This window comes from Sus scrofa, chromosome 12 (assembly GCF_054392235.1).
Source record: "Sus scrofa isolate SSC_HxYL_T2T_F1_AM1 chromosome 12, Sscrofa_HxYL_maternal_Yorkshire_Landrace_v2.0, whole genome shotgun sequence".
NCBI lineage: Eukaryota > Metazoa > Chordata > Mammalia > Artiodactyla > Suidae > Sus > Sus scrofa.
Genome location: NC_139394.1, coordinates 7,615,439 through 7,638,489, shown reverse-complemented (window position 1 = coordinate 7,638,489; position 23,051 = coordinate 7,615,439). Strand labels below are relative to the sequence as shown.

Below are 23,051 nucleotides of genomic sequence, written 5' to 3'. Positions count from 1 at the left end.
GGCAGCGCTCACCTGCCTCCCCGACGAAGACCTCCTGGGGGGGGCTCGAGGGGCCCTCGCCTACTGCATTGTACACGCTCATCCGTATCTCGTAGCGCCGGTGCTTGTTCAAGTCTGGGGGTGAGAGTGGGGGAGGGGAGAAGCACACAGGTCACCGGCCCTGCAGTGGGCAGAGGCAGCGTGCAGGGCAGAGGCTGTGCGGGGTGGTGGGGGCGGCTGTGATGATGCACCCTTGAGATGCCGGATCCCGTACGAAGGAAGGTTCAGGAAAGGGCAGGTTAAGCGGAGGGGCTGCCGGCGTTGGGCGGGGGTGGGGATGGGGGGGCTGCTCAGCCTCATCCCTGGGGATCTGGACACAGGATGACGCGGACATCCTGACCAGGTGTGACCATGCTGGACGCTTCGGAGACTGAGAAGCACTATGAATATTTATGCTGGGACCACTGGTATGAAACCCAAACTGTCCTGGACATGCCAGGTCACAGGTCACATCTTCCCTGCCCGTCCTGGGCTCACTGGTCACCACCACTTATTAAAGCCCCACCCCTGCCCGCACATCTCCAACAACCAGCCCTTAGCACAGGGTGAGGGGCTCAGCCCTAAAGAGAAGGGGCTTAATGGATGTGAATTTGGGGCTATGAAACGCTATGTTTTTGCTTCGCTTTGCTGGAGATGCTTAGGCAGAAGCTGGGAGAGAGAAGCAGTTGCAGGAAAATGGGCTGACACCCTGGATGGGAGTCAATGTTGGGGGGGGCGCAGCTGGAATGTTCTCCCACACCTCTCTGGGTTCCCCTCCACAGTCCCCCTCCCCAGGTCGAAGTTCTCCCCTTGGGAGGGGGGTGGGGGTGTCGCCCTAATTGTCCTGCAGCCCGGGAGGCCCCTGGGCTGAGGAAGAGCGGAGAGGAACAACTCAGACAAATGGAGGCCCCGGCTCAAAGCTCCGGGCCTGGGGAAAACCTAAGGTCCCGTGTGACATTAGGAAAAGGGCTAGTCCCACCCAGGGGCAGGTGCCAGGCAGGGCACTTCCTGATCCCTGGAGGAGAGACGGCCTCTCTGCTCACCCAGGGTGGGACTTGGCCTGAAAGAGAGCCGAGGAATTCCCTGGTGGCACAACAGGTTAAGCACCTGGTGTAGTCACCCCAGCGGCTCGTGTCGCTGCTGTGCTGGGGTTCGATCCCTGGCCAGGGAACTTCCGCATGCCGTGTGGGCGGCCAGAACAATCAAATCAAATCAGTTAGAATAAAACAGTTTGGTAAAAAAAAAAAAAAAAAAAAAAAAAAAGGCAGAACTGATCTGAAAAGCTCCCATGAAAAATGGGATGAGAAAGGGCAGCAGCAACGTGGACACCTGCCCGCTGGACCAGAGGGACCACCAGCTCCTACCAGGGACCTCCTGTCCCCGTCTCCTGCCCAGGCCTCCCCGCCCCACCCCTGCAAAGCACAGGGTCAAACCATTTCCTTGTCTCTCCTGTACTGATGGGGAGGGGGCTGGAGCAGACCTTCCCTGGTGACCCCCCCCACCCCCGCTTTTCTGTGTGTTTCTGGAAAGGCCCTCGAGTTGAGGCGGCTCTGTTCTTCAAGTAGCCTGGGGTAGGGGGGCACCCCTCAGCTGTGGTCAGGTGTCCTCGGAGGCCCTCTCCCCTCCCTGTGGAAGGCGTGGCCCCACCGGGACTTACTGTCCAGCTCGTACTGCGTGAGGCTGGGCCGGCTCAGGTTCCGCACGGAGTACAGGGCTACGGGGTCAGGGGAGAGGGGGGGAGGCGGAGGGGGCCGGAGGGAGACAGCAGACAGAGGACGTTAGTACACACACCCCGCTCCACAGAGACCCCGATGGGGGGGGCGGGCTGGGGGAGACAGGAAGCCTGGCAGCACACATGCAGAGGGAAAGAACTTTCCAGATTCCTGAGTGAGGGGCCAGGGCGGGAGTTGGGGGAGAAGGCAGCTCCCAGGACAGTGCTGCCCCCGTCCTGCTGTGCATGGGCCGGAGGTCACAGGGCACCGGGAGCTCCTGGGACACCAGCATCCCTGGAGACAGCCCTGGGGGACCCTCTGGTGCCAACCTGCTCCCCTGCCTAAGGCTGGGTCCTGGAGAACACCGTGATATAGGGGGGTTGTTAATTTCCTCCTATGAACCAGAAACCATTTAACTACCAGGAAATAGGACTGTGTTATAAAATCACCACCACAAGCACAACAAGCACATGTCTGCCCCCTAAAAATAAATAAAATAACGCACACAAGTGGTTGGATCAGCTACTTCGGAGTTTTCTATTCATTTTCCTGGGCTACCAGCGCCATCATTTTGTGGTCGGCTAATACTTGCTGGCAGACAAGGCCCAGACAGTTTAAGGGAATGATGGGAGGAAAGATCAAACATGGAGAGGCTCTGAAACTCCTCCTCCTCTCCCGCTCGGCTGTTTAGATTCCACCCCCCACCTGGGTACCAGATCCTCCAGACTCCTCCCACCCCCACGGGAATCAGTGGGTGGAGCCCACGGCACATCAGCCCGCACGGGCCCTCGACCCCTTCCCTAGCCTGCCGCCTTGATGCCACCCTCACGCTCTGCCCGCATCACTGCATTAGCCTCTAACGGGGCCCCCTGCCTGTGGACCCCAGCGCCAGCCATCACACTCACGCCCCCAAAGTAACCATCCTGACCCCAAAGGACAGCATGTCCTTCCCTCGCTTGTGTGTGACCCTCCCCCAGGAAAGAGGGGAACAGACTGCTGCCCCTGGGATGTGACCAGGCTCGGCTTTGGGTCCTTCCCATCCCAGGCCCTTTGCACAGGCTGGGCTCCCCCATTTTCTTGGGACTGTTCAACGTGGAATCATCCATCCATCACCCCATCCATCACCAACCTCGTGGCATATGGAGGTTCCCAGGCTAGGGGTTGAATCGGAGCTGTAGTTGCCAGCCTACACCAGAGCCACAGCAACGTGGGATCCGAGCTGTGTCTGCAACCCACACCACAGCTCACAGCAGCGCCGGATCCTTAACCCACTGAGCAAGGCCAGGGATCGAACCCGCAACCTCATGGTTCCTAGTCGGATTTGTTAACCACTGAGCCATGATGGGAACTCCATACATCGGGGTTTTCTTCGTGAGTGCCTGGCTCCTCCTCCAGCCTGCACGCTCTGAGGGGGCAGGGACCCTGTCTGTCTGGTTCACTGGTGTCCCCCAGTGTCTGGGGCTGTAGAAGGTGCTCAATAAACCGGGGCTTAGGGACTGAATGGATGGGGTGAGAGACACACACAGGGGAGGGCGTCAGGGTTTCGGGTTAGCATGCTTCCAGGGAGCTGAGAGCTTCCAGGCAGGGAGGGGAGTGTGGGGCCCCCACCCGCCCTGCCTCCCTCTGCTGTCACTCACGGGTAAGCTCTGCCCATTTGGCCCCTGGATTGTTGATGCCTCGCAGCGTGAAGCCCCTCAGCCCCTCGTAGAGCAGCTCCCGGTACCGGATCCGGAAGCCCAGGAGGATGCCGTTGATCTTGTCCTCGGCTGGTGGCTGCAAGGAAGGGAGTAGGGGATGGGGGCCCACCAGGCTGGACCAGGGCTAAGCATCCCCTCCATTCCATCCCGCCCTCCCTATCTGGCCTCCTGCAGCCAGAGAGCAGGGACTGTGTTGTTTTTTCAGTAGGGCCGCACCCACAGCATATGAAGCTCCCAGGCTAGGGGTCAAATGGGAGCTACACCCCAGCCACAGTGATGCCAGATTCAAGCCGTGTCTGTGACCTACACCACAGCTCACAGCAATGCCAGATCCTTCATCCACTGAGCAAGATCAGAGATTGAACCCACATCCTCATGGATACTAGTTGGGTTCGTTTTCACTGAGCCACAGGAGGAATTCCAGGACTGTGTATTAACCAGGAAAGGAATGAAAGTGGCCTCGAGTGTTTTTAATTTACAAAGCATTTCCAAGGAGCCTTTTCCAGCCCTGTATCATTCTCTGTGAGGCAGAGCAGGACAGGAATCACCACGTCGTCTCCACTGAACGAAGCAGGCGAGTGAGGCTCAGAGATGGTAAGGAACTTGCCCAAGGTCACACAGCATCACCGGGACCCCGGGCATGACTCTGGATGCAGAGCGCATCTCAAAGAGTCCTTCCTTGTCTAGAAACTTCCTCACATGACCACCAGCTCTGCCCTGGCCAACATTTCCTGGAGTTTCCCCGGGAATTAGGGCACGTCCCAGTCCCGCTCTTCAGTAAGGACAAGGGCAAGTGTGACTTTATCGTTTTCTCCTGTGCGTTCTGCTCCTGTCCTCAGATGAGCTGAACAGGCTTCTGGAAAAGGTAGAAACTACTTTTTATGATCCCTCTTTTAAAAAACCTGCTGAAACAGTTCAGCTTTTTATTAGCTCCTTAATTGCAATCCTGGCTGCAGCTGGCACCTCCCTGCCCGCTTCGTCACTAAGGTGCCTGATTGGCTCCAGCCTCGCCCTTGCTCCCAGCTGCACTAGGTCGTTTTCACTTAAGGGAGCATCCTCCTCGGGGGGGGGGGGGGGCCCTCTCCCCTGTTTTCTCTTCAAGGGCTTCCCCTTCAGGAGGGCCGCAGGTGGGCAAAGGCTGGCCCCTGCCCCTCTAATCCTGAGAAACAGAGGCAGGAGTTCACGGCTTTGGAGTCCCCGTAGGTGATCTGCTGAGACCCAAGGCTAGACTTCAGAGGATGGGGGCTGGTCCCGGAGGCACACGTGGGCAGCTGAGTCTCTGCGATGCATCCTCGGGTCCCCCTCAGACTCTGGCAGGAGGGCAGTGCCCATCTGAGCGGGTGACTGGGGGAGGAGGGGTCAGGGGGGGTTCTTTGTACCTGGATGGTCGGTCCTGCTCATGGTGATGGGACGGAAGCCGCGAGGGCGCAGGTGAGGCGTGGCACCTGAGTTTGGTCTCTGTGGGGAATCCCTGCACTCACAGTGGGGCTGGGTTTCACAGAGATGCTGGCAGCCCCGCCACTTAGGGGCTGTGTGACCTGGGGCCATTCGCATTCTCTCTGAGCCTGGGTCCCCGTACACACAGGGTGTAGGGCAGGAGGAGCCCCTGACCGACGCTCAGATTACCAGGGAGCAGAGTGAGGATTGAGTGCGGGTCTATGTGAGTGTGTGCCATGTTCCGGGCTCCCCCCCGCCCCGGGGGGGGGCAGCTGCTGTCTTTCTCGTCGCAGCACAGCGTGTGTCTGAGTCCCTGGAGAACAGGAGCCCCTCCCCGCCTCCTGGGCCCTACCTGCCATCGGATCAGCACAGAGGTGGTGGTGTGCGGTGTCACCGAGACGATGGCGGGGGCTTCGTCGGGGGCTGGGGAGAGAGGCGGACAGGTGAGCTCTGGAGGGTGGCACTTAGGCCCCCCTGGGAGGCCACGGGGACTGATTCCTCGGACTGTAGGGCAGCTTCCTCTTAAACCACTCTTCCCAGCCACCGCCCCAACTTCTGCACAACAAAGGGTCCGGGTGGAGGGACAGAGGGGCAGGGACCTTGGCCCCGGCCCAAACCCCAGGGTCCAGAGCCCCTCCTTTCTGCCACTCGAGCCACAGGCCTCCCCCAGCCCCCCGAGGCTTTCTGGGGGTAGCTGCAAGCTGGGAGGACATCAGGAAAGACACACTCGGGGCTGAGGATGCCAGGCTGGCTGTGGGTGCCTGAGCCCATGGCAGGGACCCCTCTGGCCCAGACCTCCTGGGGACTCTGCTCAGAGAGCCAGACAAAGGGCCCAGCGGGCATGGAGCCCCTCCCCCAGGAGAGAACGCCCAGCACCCAGGAAGTGCCCAGGGGACCAAGAGAAAGAAAACCCCTCAGGGGGCACTGACCGGCCTGCAGGGTGGTCAGTGGTTCTGACTCCTCACTGAACTCGCTGTCCCCGATGTCATTGGTCGCCTTGACTCGGAACTTGTAGGATGTGAAGGGCTTGAGCCTACGGGGTGGTGGGGGTGGGGGGGGTCCAGGTTGGATGAACAGAGGTACCCCCTAATGACCCTGCTCCGTCACTTCTGCCCGCCTTCACCCGAGGGCACCCCCAGGAACCTAGAAGCTCGGAGAGACCCTCCGTTACCAAGGCGACAACCTGGGGCCAGGCCCAGAGGTCCCTTAGATCAGGCCAGCTCAGGAAGTGGCCTCACTTTTAGCTCCAGCTCGAAGCCACAGGTCCCCAAGCGGTAATGTCCACGTATTTTGGACCCCAGAGGGGCCTGCGGGTGGGAGAGCCCCCCAACTCCCGTTGGGGGGCTGACTCCTCCTCCAAGAACAGCCACCTCTTTCTGGCACTTGGTACATTCAAGAGGAGCCAGTGAATTAAGAGTTAACCGGCACTTTATAAGCCTCATTTCCTCTCCAGGCAAACGTCTGTCTTTTTGATTTATTGGGGGGTGGGGTGGGGAGAAGAGGAGAAAAGTATCGCTCAAAACTCTCAGTCACGTCAACTGGAATATAAAAAATACATCCCGCTAGGAATTGAATTGAAGGCAGAATTTCGGGAGCGAAGCTCCGCTCCCCTATTAAAGATGGAGAGGGAGCGGCTGCCTGGCCGGGAGGAATCGCTAATGAAGGGGGGCATCCAGGCTCCAGAAATAGATAATTAAGAGGCAGCCCTAACAAGGCTCCAGAGAGAGTGGGCAGGGAGCTTCGGACAGAGCTGGAGGGGCTGGGCGGAGGGGAGGGCAGCTGGGGGATGCGGGTGGTGGAAGGGGTTTGGGGGAGCGCAGGCTCCAGGTGTCCTCAGGCTGCGAGGAGCAGAGGGGAGATGCAAGTGGACAGACTGGCAGACAGGCCCTCACCTGTCCACGACGAAGGTGGAGGCGTTGTGGCTCACGGAGGCCGAGTGCAGTGCCCACCGGCCGCCGGGCAGCTCGCGGGTCTGGATGGTGTAGTAGCGCACGGGGGAGAGCCCGTCGCTCCCAGGCTCCCAGGACAGCAGCACGCTGCGTGCCTTCACGTCCTCCTGCTGCACCACGGGCTTGCTGGGGGGCTGCGGGCGGTCTGGAGGGGCGAGCGGGAGGGGCAGGCAGGAGGGGATGTGGTTTCACAGCAAGAGAAGGTGAGGCTCTGGCCCCGCTGCCCCTGTCCCATGCCCACACGCTGTGGCTCCTGGTCAGCGACTGACCTCGGGCTGCTAGAGGCCCCGGTGCCTGGGAATTTACATCCCCTGAGGGCAGCCCCGACCCAGGGCTGACAGTGAGGAGGTGGAAATACACTGTTCCTTTGCCCCTGTCTGCGTGGTGCTCAGATGGGACCCACGCTGTCCCAGGTGGAATGGGGCTGAGCCTGTGTTTTCTCTGCGGGGACCCGACTCTGTCCCTGCCCTTGGCCCTGTCTCACTTCCCCAGGCCCTGCTGGGTCTCAGCTCTTTTGCCTTTGGGGTGGATGAATCTTTTCTTTTTATGGCCACACCCACGGCATACGGAGGTTCCCAGACTAGGGATCAAATTGGAGCTGCAGCTGGAGCCTAGGCCACAGTCACAGCAATGCAGGATCCGAGCTGCATTTGCAGACTACACCACAGCTCACAGCAATGTCGGATCCTTAACCCACAGAGTGAGGCCAGGGATGGAACCCTCATCCTCACAAAGACAGTGTCAAGTCCTTAACCTGCTGAGCCACAAGGGGAACTCCAGGGTGGGTGGGTCTTTGCTGCGGGGGCTTGTCCTGTACACTGTAGGATGTGTGGCCTCTACCCAGTGATGCCAGCGGCATCTCCCTTCTGGTGTGACAACCACAACATCTCCAGACTTTGCCCAAGGTCCCCGAGGGGCAAAGTCACACTGGTTGAGAACTCTGTCCCTCTGGTTCCCCTGGAAACACTGATAAATCACGTGCACAGGGATCTGGGGCTCAGGCCCGCTGCTGGGGAGCCCGACCCTGGGTGAGAAGCCTGCTCAAGGCAGCAGGGGCCCCAGCTGCCGCCCCATCGCCACCCAACTGGACACGGTCTTTGCCGAGAGGGAGGGGAGAGAGGAAGGAGCTGGCCTCGTCCACCTGCCCTTTAGAAATCTGGTAGCTGGGGCAGAGCGGCTCTGAAGGAAGCGCCCAGGTCGGCTCTGAAGTCTACTGGAGCCCTTGTGGGCCTTGATGTCAGAGATTAGAGCCCACTTTCCACCCCAGACCAGGGCAATGAGACACAACTAGCGATCCCCAGCTGTGCACCAGGAGGCAGTCTGAGCACCCATGTCACAGACAGGTGTCCCCTCGGCAGCACCCCACCTCCCGCTTCCCTGTCTCCGAGAACAGTCACCTCTCTTCTCGGTAGTCACCACCAAGGCCTCGGCGGCCTCTCCCCAGCCCTTGCGGGTCTGGGCTGTGATGCGGAACAGGTAGACAGACTCTGGCTTGAGGCCGGTGGCCGTGTACTGGCGGGCGCTGGGCGCGAGCACCTCCACCGTGGCAGTGTTGGCCGTGGTGGCGTTGAGCCGGTGTGTGATCTGGTAAGCTGCGGGCAAGGAAGGAAAAGAGCCACGCTAGGAAGTGGGGCAAGCTGCCTCCAGAGCCCCCAGAATGGCTCCTTCCTTTTTAGCCACTGCAATGTCTGCCCTTGGGCCACCTGGGCTGAGGTCCGTCTGCTTGAAGCCCTCAGGGTCACTCTCACGTCCTCAGCTGCCACCTGGGGAGTGTGACTGAGGGGGCCGTGGCCGGGTGCTCTATGTTACCCATCTGTCACATCCCTCCCCTGGGGGCGGATTGGGGTCCCCTCTCTGGCCTGTGAGCCTGGCTGCGCTGAGCCGGCCAGTGCGCCCTCACCTGGCCACACTTGGGAACAGCAGCCGAGGTTCACACATGGCCTGAACCTGACCTTGCCCTCCAGCTGAGAGTCTCACAGACTGAGATTTCTAGTGGGAGAAATTAGATGCAGAGCCATTCTCGAGGATATGCAGACACCTGTCCCGGGCTTAGTCTCCCTCTTGCCAACACCCAATCTCCCTCCATTGCAGCCTCTACCTCCCTCTTCCTGCAGCTAGGGCCCGGGCAAGGTAGTGGCTTACCGAGAATGATGCCATTGGGAGCAGCGGGGGGCTGCCAGATCAGCCGCACCGATGTTGTCCTCACTTCTGGGAACAGGATGCCCATCGGGGGTCCCGGGACTGGAGGGACAGAGGAGAGGCAGGTGACAGTGTGGCTGTCCCTCTGCCTCAGGACCAGCCTGGCTCCAGGAGAGCAGCACAGCGGACAGCAGGCGAAGGGGCCCCTCCACTCAATATTTCGAGTTCATCTCTGCCTGGAGGCCTTGTCCTCGCACAGGGCATGAAGATGTGATTGGTGAGGATTCTACCCTCCAAATGGTCATTATTTGGCAGGAGGTAGAAGGGACCAAGGCTCCAGCCTTGGGGCAAAGGGAGTGCCCCCCACAAGCCCACCTGGCTCCTCTCTATAGACCTCACTCACTCTGGGATCCTTGCATCCATAGCTCCCCTGTCTCTACAGCCCGAGCCATGCCTCCCGGGTCTGCACGGGCCTGTTTTCCGGGTCCATCTCCTGACAGTGCAGACTTGCACCTCGGACGGAGGGATGGCCAAGGGGCAGCTGTTTGGGGCATGTGGCTGGAGACTGAAGGGCATGGGCCAGAGGAGGCAGGGGTGGGGGCTGGGGAGAACAGGGCGGTGGAGTCAGGGGTCGGATTGGGGGGCAGCTCTTCCCAAGCTGCCTTGGTCCAACAGGAGATGGCCAAGAAATCGGAGATTTCTAAACTTGAACTTGGCCTTCCAGGTCATTAGGAGGGTATATTTGTCAAGGCAGGAGGATAGAACATATTTAATTTAACAGATCATTAGCTTGATTTATCACTTTAGAACACAGAGACATATGGCATCGGGGTTCCTCTTGCACTCCCATCCCGACCCCACGAATGTTTGTGGGGAGCCGTGTGCGGAGAGGACAGAGGGGGTTAGAGCACCTGTCAGGTCAGCCTTTGAGGGGGAGTTTTGCTGCAGCGCGGAAGGCCTGGGGCCTGACTGGCACCACTCTTTTGCAAATAGGACCAGCAGGCTCATGCAAAGGAAAACTCAAGCCTTTCCCTTACACGGGCCTTCACGCAGAGCGAGCCAGCTCCAGGCGACCTAGGAATCAAAACGGGTGCAAACTCTCTTTTCTGTTCACTTGTCCCAGGGAGACTGAATCCGGTGTCAAACTGTCCTTGCACTGTCCTTTCTTCCTTAGGGAGGCACGGTCTGTAAGTAGCAGCCCTCGCAGAAGGCTTGGTGGCCCTCGGTGACCCACCTCCCCCAGGAGAAGCCTGGGGCCACGGTTCCCTTCGAGGCAGAGTGAGACCAGAGGGGCAGGGCTGGGGGTGGGGAGGGGAGGCTGCACAGCTCCCAGCCCTCCCCGGGTTCCTGGGGATGTGAACTCACCATCATCCAGCGTCCGCTCCAGGATGGGAGGGTGGCTGGGGACGCCGTCCCCGATGCGCGTGAAAGCCAGCACCTGGACCTCATAGAGCACGTATTTGCCCAGGCCCGTGAGCTGGGCACTGCGGGACGAGTTCCCTTCCACCAGCCAGAACCGGGGCTGCGAGTCTGAGTCCTTCTCCTTATACATCACCTGTCGGAGCCCAGCGCAGGGGCGAGGTCTCAGGCCGGGGTCCTGCCAGCATCTCTCCTGTCTCCTTCCCAGGAGCCAGGTGCGTGAGGATGAGTGGGTGGACCGGGGCGGGGGCGGGGGGTGTCCTTGGAAGGGCTTGGCTCCAGGGAGCACAGGTTTATGCCGAGCTAGTGTTTGGGGAGGGCGGGGGCACAAAGATGCGCTCAGCCATAGAGTTGGAAGGTTCCTTAGAGAGAGCTGTTTCCCAGTTGGGAAAACAGGCCCAGAGAGGAACACGTGCTCAAGGTCACACAGCCAGTAGTGACATGTCAAGCCAAGTCTCGGGGCTTCCAGGCCAGGGCTGGATCACTTGGTGGATGCAGCTTTGGGAGCAATTTGAGAAGATAAAGGAAACTGATGCTGGGCCCATCAGGGCTGAGGGTTAGGCTTGGGGCGCCCAGTGGGGCCTCCTGGAGGAGGTGGAGACTGCAGGCCTTCATAGGAAGCCCCCCGACCCTCGAGGGAGGACCCCTGGTTGCCATGGTGAGCAGAAGGGCCCCGTGGGGTCATGAGGACAGGGCACCCTGATGGGAACGGGGCTCCAGCTTCAGTGCTGGGTCTCACCTTGTAGCCCAGTACCAGCCCATTGCGGTCGGCCTCGGGGACTTCGTTCCAGCGCACCAGCATGCTGCTGGAGGTGGTGGCCAGCGCTGACACGTTGGTGGGGCCAGAGGACGGCACTGGGGGAGACAGAGCGGAGAGAAGGTGCTCAGGACCCACCGCCCCCCGGAGGGTGAGGGGTGGACCCGGGGAGGGAGAGAGGCCACAGACTATCCCCAAATAGCAGATTATCTTGCCATGATGATAAGTGTGTGTGGCAGATGCCACTTCTGATTCCACATCCGCCTCCCTGGTGTCCCCCCCCGCCCCCATTAGAATAACAACAGGGCAAGGCTGCATTTCCTGCCAGTGGGTCGGGAGGATGGGAGGAGGGGCCTGGGTGGGAAGGGACCCAGGGTGGCAGGAAAAAGCCACAGGGCTGCAAACCCCATGTGGACCACGAGGGCTGCTTGTAGGCTGGGAGCACATACTCTGTGCTTGCCAGGCCCCGGTGAGCTGCTGTTTGTGTTTCTGGAGTATTCTGTGAGCTAACCCCACCTGCACCCTCTCCTCCTTCCCCACCTCCAATCTCAGGCACTGCTGGGTGTCAGGGTTCAAGGTGAGGGCACAGAGACAGGCATCCCCTCCTGGGAGCCGCCCCCTCCCTCCTCCTTTGGGAACAGCGCTGGGAAGGAGCAGGCCCGGAGAGGCGTGGCCACCCGGCAGCATGTTCTACACTAAAAGGAAAATGAGCCTCGGTTCTTTCTGCACCACAGCTCCAGCCTTTGTGCCCCTGGAAGGCCCTGAGGGCAAAGAGACACAGGCGGGGGTATCCCCAGGCCACGGGGAAGTGACGGCGGGGCCAGCGGCGGGTACCTGACTCCCGGGTCCTGCCCATCACCGTCTGGCTCCAGGGCCCGCTCCCGATGGCGTTGAAGGCCTGCACCTGCACGCGGTACTCCGTCCACTCCTCCAGGTCTTCGATGGTGTACTCCCGCTCCACGCGGTCCTGGACCACGTGGCTCAGCGTCTTGCCGTGTCCGTCTGCCCGGCTGTACTTGATCTTGTAGCCAACCGACTCGGGGTTCCCGTTGTATTCCATTTCCGGGAGGGGCTACAGGAGGGCAGGGGTGGGCAAAGCTGCTGTGAGGCCAGGCCCATCCAGTGTCTGGGGGGCCTGTGGGGCTCCTGCCGCCTCTTCCAGGGAGCCTTCGGGATCACCCAGCCCACTGTCCAACCTGTAGCATCCGTGTGACATGCTCTACCGCTGGGTGTGGCTTAGTTGTGTCACTGTGTTTCTGATGGCCCCGCCATCCCCCTGTCTCTCCACCCCGGGATCAGAGGAGAGGCGGCATCCACGCTTTAACTGTGCACGGGACAAACTTCCGACCCTGCCAGGGGCGTCGGCCCCAGGGAGGAGACGCATAAAGGCTGCCTGTCCCACACACAGCACCTTTGGCCGTGCCTGTCTGTGCCACCTGACTCCCTCCCCCAGGCTGCCGACACAGACTTACGCAATTGCCTATAACACGCCTGGTCTCGGCTCCTGCCTGCCTTTGGAGAAGCAAGCAGGTGGAAACACCAGGATGGAGCACCAGTCACTGTCAGGAAGTCCCTCCAGCCAGCAAACCTCAGGCTCTCCCACTGCATTTTCTTCCCTCCTTCCCTCCCTCCCTTTCTTTTTTTGCTTTTTAGGGCCAAACCTGTGGCGTATGGAAGTTCCCAGGCTAAGGGTTGAATTGGAGCTGCAGCTGCTGACCTACACCACGGCCACAGCCACAGCCACGAGGGATCCAAGCCACGAGGGATCCAAGCCACATCTGCAACCTACACCACAGCTCATGGCAAGGCCAATCCTTAACCCACTGCGCGAGGCCCGGGATCGAACCTTTGTCCTCATGGATACCAGCTAGGCTCGTTTCCACTGAGCCACAAGGGGAACTCCTCTCCCACTGCATTTTCAACCTCCTTCTTCTTGTTGGAGTCTCAGTGAAGGGCAAAAAGCCAGTTTCCTTTCCTGGGCTTTATGACTAGGCTAGTGGGGCCATGGTCAGTGGCTAAGGTCGTTTGGATGACGTGGGCGGTGTGGATAAACAGTGCAGGTGCGCGCATGTTGGGGACAGCCTGTGATCTGAAGCAGGTGTGAGCTGAGGGTCTAGACTCCAGATTCTCCTCTGAAGGTGGGAGAGCTGGGGTGCCCTCAGCCCTGGCCCACCCCCATTCTGTTTCCCCAGGTGTCCAAAGAGCCCCTGGTCCACAGGCTTCCCACATTCTGACCCAGTTTCTCCTGTTCCTCGGCCTCTGCCTCACCCTCTCTCTCCTCCCTCCCTCCTCCTAGCCTCTGCTCGTGCAGACACTTAGTGAAGCAGACCAGGGGCCATTAAGACAGCAATCAATGGGCCTGAGAGCTTGAGATGGGCCCGGAGTGCACGCTCCCTTACCTGCTAAGGAAAGGTAACGGGCCGTGCACTGTTAGGCGGGACTGGGGGTGCCCGGGGCCCTGCACAGCCCAGCTACTGCCTTTTAGTTCCCCTCCAGCCCCCACCCTGGGTATCGGACCTTTTAGCCTTTTAGCGCTTGGAAACCTTGAAGTGTGAGATGCTGCAGGGAAGTAGGGAGCCGGCCTGGAGGGGGGCGGAGAGGAGGAGGGAAGGAGGCGAACATAATAGAAGTCTGTGCAGGCCCAGGGCGCCCTGGGCGGGGCAGGATGGCAGCTCTGCCCGGTGCCAGCCACCTGGGAGGGGCGGCGTAATTAATAACTCACGCGTCCAGGGCTGATGGCTGCTTTCACCAGGCTGTCCACATACGTGAAAGGCAGCAATGACTTTTCTGGTGCATCCCAGCTCACAACTTGACAGTTTTGCAAGCTGTGTTTTCGGCACCTAGTAAGTGATTTTGGTGGACGCCAAAGAGCCGTGTGGCTGGAGGGGCCTGGCGAAGCCGAGTCAGGCAAGGTCCAGCCCCTAGAGCGAGCGCTCCCGGATTCTCTAAGGAGCCGGGCTCTGTGGTGCTGTCCCCAAGTTTATCTGTCTGGGGATTCCTCCTAGACTGATGCTCTGTGGGAGCTGCGCTGGGAAGCATTGTCCTGGGGAATGTCCAGGAGAGAAAGTTCTCTCCTGTTCTCCACGAGCTGGGTCAGCAGTGTGCTCTGGGGTTAAGCTGTGGCTTTGGGGGGCCAGACTCCCCAGATTGGGATTTTAACTAGGAGGTGGGGGAGGACGTGGGGAGACTTGTGCCAGTTCTCCACTTCTCCCTGCCTCAGTTTCCTCATCTGTAAAGTGGGGGCCAGGCTCGCTTGGCTGTCACAGGCTCATGGAGAGGCTAGGGCTCAAGGCCCAACTTTGAAAGCCCCTCAGAACAGTGCCTGGCAGAAGCCCTCAGCAGGTGGGAATTACCAACTCGGGCATGGTCGCCTGGGGTACCGACCCTTGATGCAGAAACCTGATCTGTAGGGACAGAGCCTAAGAGCTTCTCCCCCTCCCCCCGTTCCCCTCAACCTCAGAAGCAGCCCCTCACTGTCCGACTTGCTGTAGTGGGACAACTTCTGTCCAGATCCCAGAACCACCCCTGGGAGCTGTGTGGCCGTGGGTGAATTCCCGACCTCTCTGAGCCTCAGTGTTCTCAGCTGTAAATTGGGATAGTAATATGTCCTTTGCAGGATCATGGGGAGAGTAAATGGAAGAAAAAGGCTACAATGCGTGGCGTGTAGAAATGCTCAATAAGGAGGGTTTTCTCGCTCCTCCTCACCTGGGGGTTTGTTCGTCGGGCTACGACTGGTGATCAGAAAAGACAAGGGGCTGGCGGTAATCCCCCCTCAGAGGCAGCGACACCTCTGCAGGCTGATGAGGACTGGGGAGACATCCCACCCACGCTGCCCTTGCGGGAGCCTCACCATCCAGCGGAGCCACAGGCTGGTCTCGCTGGCCGTTCGCAGGGTGACGTTGGCCGGGGCCATGTCAGGGGGCGCCTGGAGGGTCTGGATCTTTCTAGAAGGCTGGCTGGGTGGGCTGGTGCCCACGATGTTCACCTGGCGCATGCGGAAGCTGAGATGGGGGGAGGGGTGAGCAAAATGGTGAGGGCAGGACCCCGGGGCCAAAGCCCGACAGGTCTGGGCAGCCCCCTCCCCTCCTGCCCCGTTACCTGTAGTAGGTGAAGGGGTTGAGGTCGGGCACCTCCATGGAGCGGGTGTCGGGCTCGTTGGTGAGCTGGTGGATCAGCAGCCACTCCTCTCCCTCCCCAACCACGCCCACCTGCAAAGGGAGATGCTCTCAGGTGGGGCCAGCCGGCGGGGCTGAGATGGGGGTGCTCTGAGTCCCAGGTCCTGAGCAGTGCAGTCCGGCCCAGGGAAGGACTGGATTCAAACCCAGGCTTCCTCTGGAGGGCACTGAATGGGGCCACCATATTTCCAGGCCCTTAAACATGTCTTCAAGTGTGACCCCGAGCCCTCCTGCAGCAGAATCTCAGGGGATGCTCATTAGAAACCCATTCCTGGGCGCTGCCCTTGACCCAGCCAATCAGAATCCCTGAGGGGGAAGCCCAGAAGTCTGTGTATTTAGTAAGTTTCCTAGGTGATTCTCCTATTCCTCCTGGCCTGCTTTTAAAACCTCAGCTAAATCAGAATCGGAACTTCCAGGTATGGGGGGATCCATGCTTTGGAACCTCTGAAAGTTCCCCTATTGCAGCCAAAGGTGAGAATCATGGCTATATAGGGCTGCAGGAAGCAGCTGGCTATTTTTCAAGGCCAGCCAGTCACCACCTTAACTGGTGTGTGTGTGCGGGCATGTATGCACAGGTGTACTGATGAGGTGGAAGTAGAACTGTGGGTGTTTCTGGTGTATTTGGTCCTCAGATCATTGCGTGTGAAACTGACACAGACATAAACACGTATGATTTGCTTTCAAGAGCATGGGCACAGCCAAGGCCGGGGAGCAGGCTGCTGGAAGGCTCCCCTCCAGCGGGCTTTACCTGGGCCTCCACCAGCCAGCGGGAGATGGACGTCTTCCCATCATAGCCTGGCCTGAACTGCAAGGTCACGGAGCGGGGGCCGATGTTGGAAATGCCCAGGTTGGTGGGGGCCCCAGGGAGTTCTGGAAAAGGAAAGCAGGGCAGGGAAGGAGATCTGGTGAGAAGAAGGTCTTTCCCCATCAAACAGGACTCTCTGGGCTTGGAGGGGGCTGTGTGTCACACATTTTCTAGAAGCCTCCTTGGAGGAGCGTGGCCGAGGCCTCAGCCGGCCAACGTGGTCTTCGTTCCGGCATCTATGGCTCCTTGTGTTCAGACAAGGGACCCAAGGCGGGTCTGGGGCTGAGAGAACCTGCCAGGGCCAGGAAACAGGAGCCGGCCAGGTGAGGGCTTCCTCTCCATCCAGAGGCATATGGAATATGGAAGTTCCCAGGCTAGCTGAATTGGAGCCGCAGCTGCCGGCCACAGCCTGAGCTCATGGCACTGCCTGATCCTTAACCCACTGAGCAAGGCCAGGGATCGAACCCGTATCCCCATGGATACTAGTTGGATTTGTTTCTGCTGCACCACAACGGGAACTCCCAGCTCTTGTATTCTGACCTAGGAACCTGGGGTTCAGGATGAACAGAAAGAGCACAGATTCTGGGGTTGGACTGTCTGAGCTGAAATCCAACTCCGCTGCTTCTAATGCTGTGTGTCTTTGGGCAAGTTACCTAACGTTTCTGTGCCACAGCGTCCTCCTGGGTAAAATGCACATGATAATAACATCGCCAGCCTCAGGGTTGTTGAGGGGATTAAATGAATTGATGCGCTTAGGTCTGGGCTGGGTGGACACTAGACCAATATTCACCAGGGCTACTGTTATTACACTTGAGGTTGACACACACTCGGGGATCTCAGCCATCTGGGTGGCAGGTGGAGGGGTTCCGGCCACACCAGCATAGACCCACAGACCCAGGCGGGACCAGGTGGTTATCCAGTGCATCTCCCCATAGATACAGATGGGGAAACTGAGGCACAGAGGGAACACCGACTTGCTCAAGGTCATGAGTGTGGCAGAAGCGAGGCTGAGGCTGAACCTCACTCTACTTGCTTTTCATACCAGGGGTGAGATTACTCCCCCCTGCTCTACCTCCTTCCCAACATCTCCACTGGTTCAAATCCCATTTGAGACCTTTGCATCAATTCTGGAGCATTCTTTTTTTTTTGTCTTTTTAGGGCCGAACTGGCAGCACATGGAGGTTCCCAGGCTAGGGGTCCAATCGGGAATGTAGCTGCCTGTACCACAGCCATAGCAACGCGGGATATGAGCCGCGCCTGCAACCTACACCACAGCTCACGGCAATGCCGATCCTTAACCCACTGAGAGAGGCCAGGGATCGAGCCTGTGTCCTCATGGATGCTAGCTGGGTTTGTTAACCACTGAGCTACGACGGAACTCCATCTGGAGCATCCTTGGTGAGTCATAGACACCATTGCTTGATGCAGACCCTGGAGCAGGTTTCGGGGGTGGGGGGAGAGGGCACTCAGTGAAGGAGACAAAGGCGGGGCCCTGGGGGGGTGGGCTTCCCTGAGAGCCGGGCGGGGGCGGGGGGTGGGGGTGGAATGCAGCAGCAGCCTCCCCACAGCTTTGCAGTCATGGGGTGAAGCTGGCTCTGAGAGGACTCAGGGACCACGGACCCCAGGATGGGAAGAGCTCTGTGGGAAGGGAGCCAGCATCCCTGAAAAAGAAGGGGCTTCTTCCTGATCAGGAGAACAAGAGGCCGGGAGTCGGCGCTGAGAGCAGGCACCCACCTGGAGGCACCCCAGAGGAGATGGTGGAGGCGGACACCTGTCCCTGGCCCTTGGCGGTCATGGCAGCCACCTCGATGGTGTAGGTGGTGAGAGCGGTGAGACCGGTGACACGGTACTCCAGGGTCACGTTAGGCAGGTAGTGGGTCACGCGGGTGTTGGTCCGGTTATATTCCTCCCAAGAGATCCGGTACCCTGGGGAGAGCCCCCGGCGTGGCATGAGCTTGGAGGTGACCCATAACCTTCCTCCCTAGTGTGGCAGTTAGATGTGCGTTGGGAGCAAGGGGGCCGAGGGAGCATCGTGCCCCCTGGAACCTCAGTGAGATGCCTCCCACCCCCGCTGGGTGGGGACCGCAGGAGGGAAAGAGCCTGAGGCTGAAGATCTGGGCTGCATCACACAGCAGAGGGGCTGAGGGCCTCCTCTGAGTCCTTTCTGAGAGCGTGGACATGAGGATGAAGGCAGGGGGATGGACTGTATGACCTTGCCTGGCCCCCTCACCCCCGGTTCAGCAACCCCGGGGCGCCTACCTGTGAGGATGCCGTTCTTCTCCCCTGGCTCTTGCCAGCTGACCTTCAGTGAGGTGTCCAGGATTTCACTGAAACTCAGGTGTCCTACGGGCCCCGGCACTGTACCACCAAAGGGCCCCCCACCCCGCCCAATGCCAGTTAGAGCCAGAGAGAGAGCACCATGGGCCAGACAGCCCATGATGCCCCCTGGCGGGGGGCGCCCCCGCCCAGAAGACAAGACCAGGGCTGTTCTGTCTGGCCCGTGCGTGGATGGGGGCAGATGGAGCGGGGACTGGGTGCCACCTACCATCCTCGTGGGTGCGCACCAGCTGGGGGGTGCTGCGGGGCCCGTCCCCGGGGGTGGTGAAGCACAGCACCGAGGTGAAGTACTCGGTGAACTTCTTCAGGCCTGACACGAAGCCCACATGGATGCTGTCCTGAAAGTTGGGCCGGGCCGTCACCATGGTAACCTCCTCTTCCTGCTCCGGCTCCCAGGCGATCAGCTGTGGAAGGTGAGCCATGCACTCAAGTAGGACGGCGAGAATGTGCGAGAAGAGGCCCAGAGCTTTCCCACAGGCTGGGCCCCTGGACAGAGAGTGTCCAGGGGCCCAGCTCCCTAGGGTCCCTCCTCCCAGGGAAGGGAAGGCCGTGCAGACACCCACAGGCCACTGGAGCATCTGTCCTTTGGTGTGCTACTCTGTTCACTGAGCCACTTACTTTAAGCAGGGTACTAGGTGGCGTGCTTTGATTTTTTGTTTTGTTCTGGCCATACCTGCGGTATGCGAAAGCTCCTGGGCCAGGGATGGAACCCATGCCACAGCAGTGACCCGAGCCACAGCAGTGACAATGCCAGGTCTTTAATAGCTAGGCCGCCAGGGAACTCCTTGGGGTGTTTTCGACAAATCATGGCTCACTCAGTCCCCATGGCAACCCCACAGGGAGGTGCTTTACCAAGATGGGTTACATAATTTGCAGGTCCAGTGCACAACGCAAACGGAGGCTCCCTTGTGCCAACATTATTAAGATTTTCCAGAGACGGCAGCAGAGTACTGAACTCAACTTGGGGTCCTTCTGAACGAGGGGCCCTGAGATACTACACGGGTTAAAAACACCATGAGGCCGGATGAGGAAACTGAGGCTCAGAGAGGCTAAGTGACTTACACTCTATCACACAGCTCCCAGGAAGCTGAGCGACTCTGCTTCCAGGACCTGGGCTCCCTCGCTTCCCCACCTGGGTGGGGCTGCTCCTCCCTCAGAGTGCTCCTGGCGAGCTGGAGCTCCAGGGTACGGCTAACTCGCGCTCTTTTCACCTTGTTCCAAGTTGGGATTTCAACTTTAACCATCAGAGAGGCTGCTGGAGGTGGAGCGTCAGCAAGAAAACCCCTTCTGGAAATGGAGCCTGGCTTTTCGTCCCGTCTCCCTTGTACCCAACCCACCCAGCACTGCATCAACTGCCCGCCTCCCCATTCCTCCTCTTCCAGCCCCTTGATCTCTTGCCCCCAACTCCTGTTTTCCGGGGCCTTCATCTGCCTCTAATAATGACAGCTGGTCTCCGAGATTTCCTCATTTATTTGAAGTTGATTAAATAGCAATTAATGGTGAAAAGCAACACTGGATGGGTTTTAATAAGCGGGGGTATTTATAGACATAAAACAATACCGAGCCGATGCTTCCTGATTAACTCACGCCCATAACAATGCTTAATCTTCTCCTTTTCATGGCTGCGTGTTTATAAAGGATGTTTTGAAATTTAATTGGTATTGGGAAAAGATAGCCTATAGCAAGTTAATTAGACACTAATTAGACCCTAAAAATACTAATCAGAAATACTAAGTGGCATTTAATAAGTATGTTAAATATCCTCCTTATTTCGGTTATCTTGTTTCATAGCAATTAAACTGCTGAACTTCTCTGGAGTAGATTAAGAAACAAGTTTGATGTTTTAATTTAATTTAATTAATGTAAATTCAAATTAATTACACTGTTAGATGAATTGTGCGGTGTATCCCCCAGAAAGTGCAAAATCTGGATAAACATACTTTTACTGGGTTTAGGCCAATGATTTTAAAAGAAAATAAAGAACAAAGGATGTCTTTACAGGGTCCTTAAACCACTATCACAGGGAGGAGTTCCCACTGCGGCACGGTGGAAATGAATCTGACTCGTATCCATGAGGATGCAGGTTCGACCCCTGGCCTCACTCAGTGCGTCGGGCATCCTGCGTTGCTGTGGCTGTGGCGTACACAGGCTGGTAGCTGTAGCTCTGATTCGACCCCTAGCCTGGGAACTTCCCTATGCAAAAAGGAAAAAAAAAACCCAAACAAAAAACAAATAATATCACGGGGGGACTGTCTTCAGAAATGTCACCAAGGATGCGCACAGGGTGTGGCAGGTGGCTTGGCAGGTGGCTTGCTGGAGTCACCACCTCTATATCCTGGTTCAGATCCAGACCCAAAGCCCGAGATGGCAGCAGGACTGGGGTTGCTTCAAAATATTTACTCTGGGATGCAAGCCACGGGTCTTTCTGGAGCCGCATCTGAAGAGGAGGGGGCTGGGGGACCTCATTTTGGGGGCCAGGAAGACAATTAAAATAAAAATGCCTTCGGCACCTCCTATTGCCCCAAAGGAGCTGGGCTCTGGGCAGCCATGGGGTAGAATCTGTGTTCAACACCTGGGCACAGGGCTTTAGTCTGCTGAGCCCTCCCTGGGTGCCTGGCACTGGGTTACACGCCTCACTGACTGGTCCTGTTCCATCATCACAGGGATGATTAGATGGGAATCACTGTCCTGTGATGTCACCAAAAGGAAACCAAGGTTCAGGAAGGATGAGGGAGGGAGTTCCCATGTGGCGCAGAAGAAATGAATCCGACTAGGAATCATGAGGTTGCCGGTTCGATCTCTGGCCTCACTCAGTGGGTTAAGGATCCGGCGTTGCAGTGACCTGTGGTGTAGGTCGTAGATGCAGCTCAGATCCGGCATTGCTGTGGCTGTGGTGTAGGCTGGCAGCTGTAGCTCTGATTGGACCCCTAGCCTGGGAACCTCCGTATGCTGCGGGTGTGGCCCTAAAAGGTAAAAAAAAAAAGAAAGCAAAGGAAGGATGAAGGCTGGCCAGTCCCCGGGGGGCTGCTAGGGGCTGGCTTCAGATTTGTGGACCTGACTTCTGGTGAAGCCCTCTGCTTCCTGAGGTACACACAGCTGCTGGGTGTACATTGGGGCTTCTAGGCCTGCTCTTTTTTTTTTTTTTTTGTCTTTTTGCCTTTTCTTGGGCTGCTCCTGTGGCATATGGAGGTTCCCAGGCTAGGGGTCTAATCAGAGCTGCAGCCGCTGGCCTACACCAGAGCCACAGCAACGCAGGATCCGAGCCGCATATTCAACCTACACCATAGCTCACGGCAACACCGGATCCTTAACCCACTGAGCAAGGCCAGGGATCGAACCTGCAACCTCATGGTTCCTAGCCGGATTCGTTTCTGCTGTGCCACGACAGAAACTCCCTTCTGTCATCTTTCCCTCTATCTTTCTACGTTTCTGCATTTGCAGGGATTCCCATAAACCATCCTGGAAGGATGTGGAAGAAATTAAGAACAATGGTTACCTAGAGTGGGGAGAGTTTCAGGGTTGGGTGGGACAGAACCAGGCAGATGAGGGGTGAGTGGATGGGGCGAGATGGAGGATTTCTGCTGTATGTTTATCTACTTACATTTGTTGGCTTTTGAATCATGTAAATATATTTCCTGTTTAAAAATTAAATTAAAAAAAAATAGGTGCTCCTGTGGGGGTGCAACAGGATTGGTGGCATCTTGCAAGCGCTGAGATCAATCCCTGACCTGGCACAGTGGGTTAAGAATCTGGCATTGCCTGCAGCTGCAGCTTGGGTGGCAACACCAGCTCGAATCTGATCCCTGGCCTGAGACTCCACATGCTGCCGTGCAGCCAAAAAAGAAAAAAGAATTAAAAAATAATGGGGACAATTTGGCAATAGTAGCAAAATTATACACATTTGCCGTCTGACCTAGCAATTTCATTTCTAAGAATCTCTTCCAAAGCTATATGTGACAATATGAAAACATGCATGCACAAAACTATTCACTGAAGAAATGTTTGTTATAGTAAAAGACTGGAAACAACCAAAATGTCATCACTAGGGAGCTAATTGACTAAACAATGGGAGAGCCACATAATGAAATACAATACAGATTTTTAAAAAAGGAACAAAGAATCTCTATATACTTCTATGGCGGGATCTCCAGGGTATAATGTAAATAACCAAACCAAACCAAACAAACCAACAAAAAGAAATGGATTTTAGAGTTCCCGTGGTGGCGCAGCAGAAACGAATGCGACTGGGAACCATGAGGTTGCGGGTTCGATCCCTGGCCTCGATCCGTGGGTTAAGGATCCGGCATTGCTGTGGCTGTGGTGTAGGCTGGCAGCTGTAGCTCAGATTAGACCCCTAGCCTGGGAACCTCCACATGCCGTGGGTGTGGCCCTCAAGAAAAGAAAAGAAAAGAAAAGAAATGGATTTTACTGGGAAGGAAGAGGACCAGAATTCAGGCTGGGCTGATTTTCTCTGAATTTGCTTTGTAGGTTTAACTTTGGAGCCATGTAAATATGCCACATAATTATAGAACAAAATTAAATTAAAAAAAATCAATCCCTAAAAATTGAAACCAAAATGAAACAAACGGACCGTGCAGTGTATTGA

General features: G+C 57.7%; 1 protein-coding gene across 4 annotated transcripts in view; it reads right to left on the bottom strand.

The window, feature by feature from the left end:
- SDK2 (sidekick cell adhesion molecule 2) overlaps positions 1-23,051 on the bottom strand; it is a 287,945-nt gene that overhangs the window by 38,775 nt on the left and 226,119 nt on the right. For 2 of the 4 annotated variants that reach the window (XM_084983440.1, XM_084983442.1), the window contains 17 exons: positions 18,654-18,849; positions 18,368-18,466; positions 17,843-18,034; positions 16,052-16,173; positions 15,227-15,336; positions 14,979-15,129; positions 11,963-12,200; positions 11,111-11,226; positions 10,318-10,507; positions 8,956-9,054; positions 8,211-8,405; positions 6,757-6,958; positions 5,794-5,897; positions 5,217-5,287; positions 3,368-3,503; positions 1,676-1,732; positions 13-114 (listed from right to left, as the gene is read on the bottom strand). In XM_084983440.1, coding sequence (XP_084839566.1) covers positions 13-114; positions 1,676-1,732; positions 3,368-3,503; positions 5,217-5,287; positions 5,794-5,897; positions 6,757-6,958; positions 8,211-8,405; positions 8,956-9,054; positions 10,318-10,507; positions 11,111-11,226; positions 11,963-12,200; positions 14,979-15,129; positions 15,227-15,336; positions 16,052-16,173; positions 17,843-18,034; positions 18,368-18,466; positions 18,654-18,849 — 2,380 coding nt within the window. The remainder of the gene's footprint in view (positions 1-12; positions 115-1,675; positions 1,733-3,367; positions 3,504-5,216; positions 5,288-5,793; positions 5,898-6,756; positions 6,959-8,210; positions 8,406-8,955; positions 9,055-10,317; positions 10,508-11,110; positions 11,227-11,962; positions 12,201-14,978; positions 15,130-15,226; positions 15,337-16,051; positions 16,174-17,842; positions 18,035-18,367; positions 18,467-18,653; positions 18,850-23,051) is intronic. The other 2 variants (XM_084983441.1, XM_084983443.1) reach the window with 1 other exon arrangement.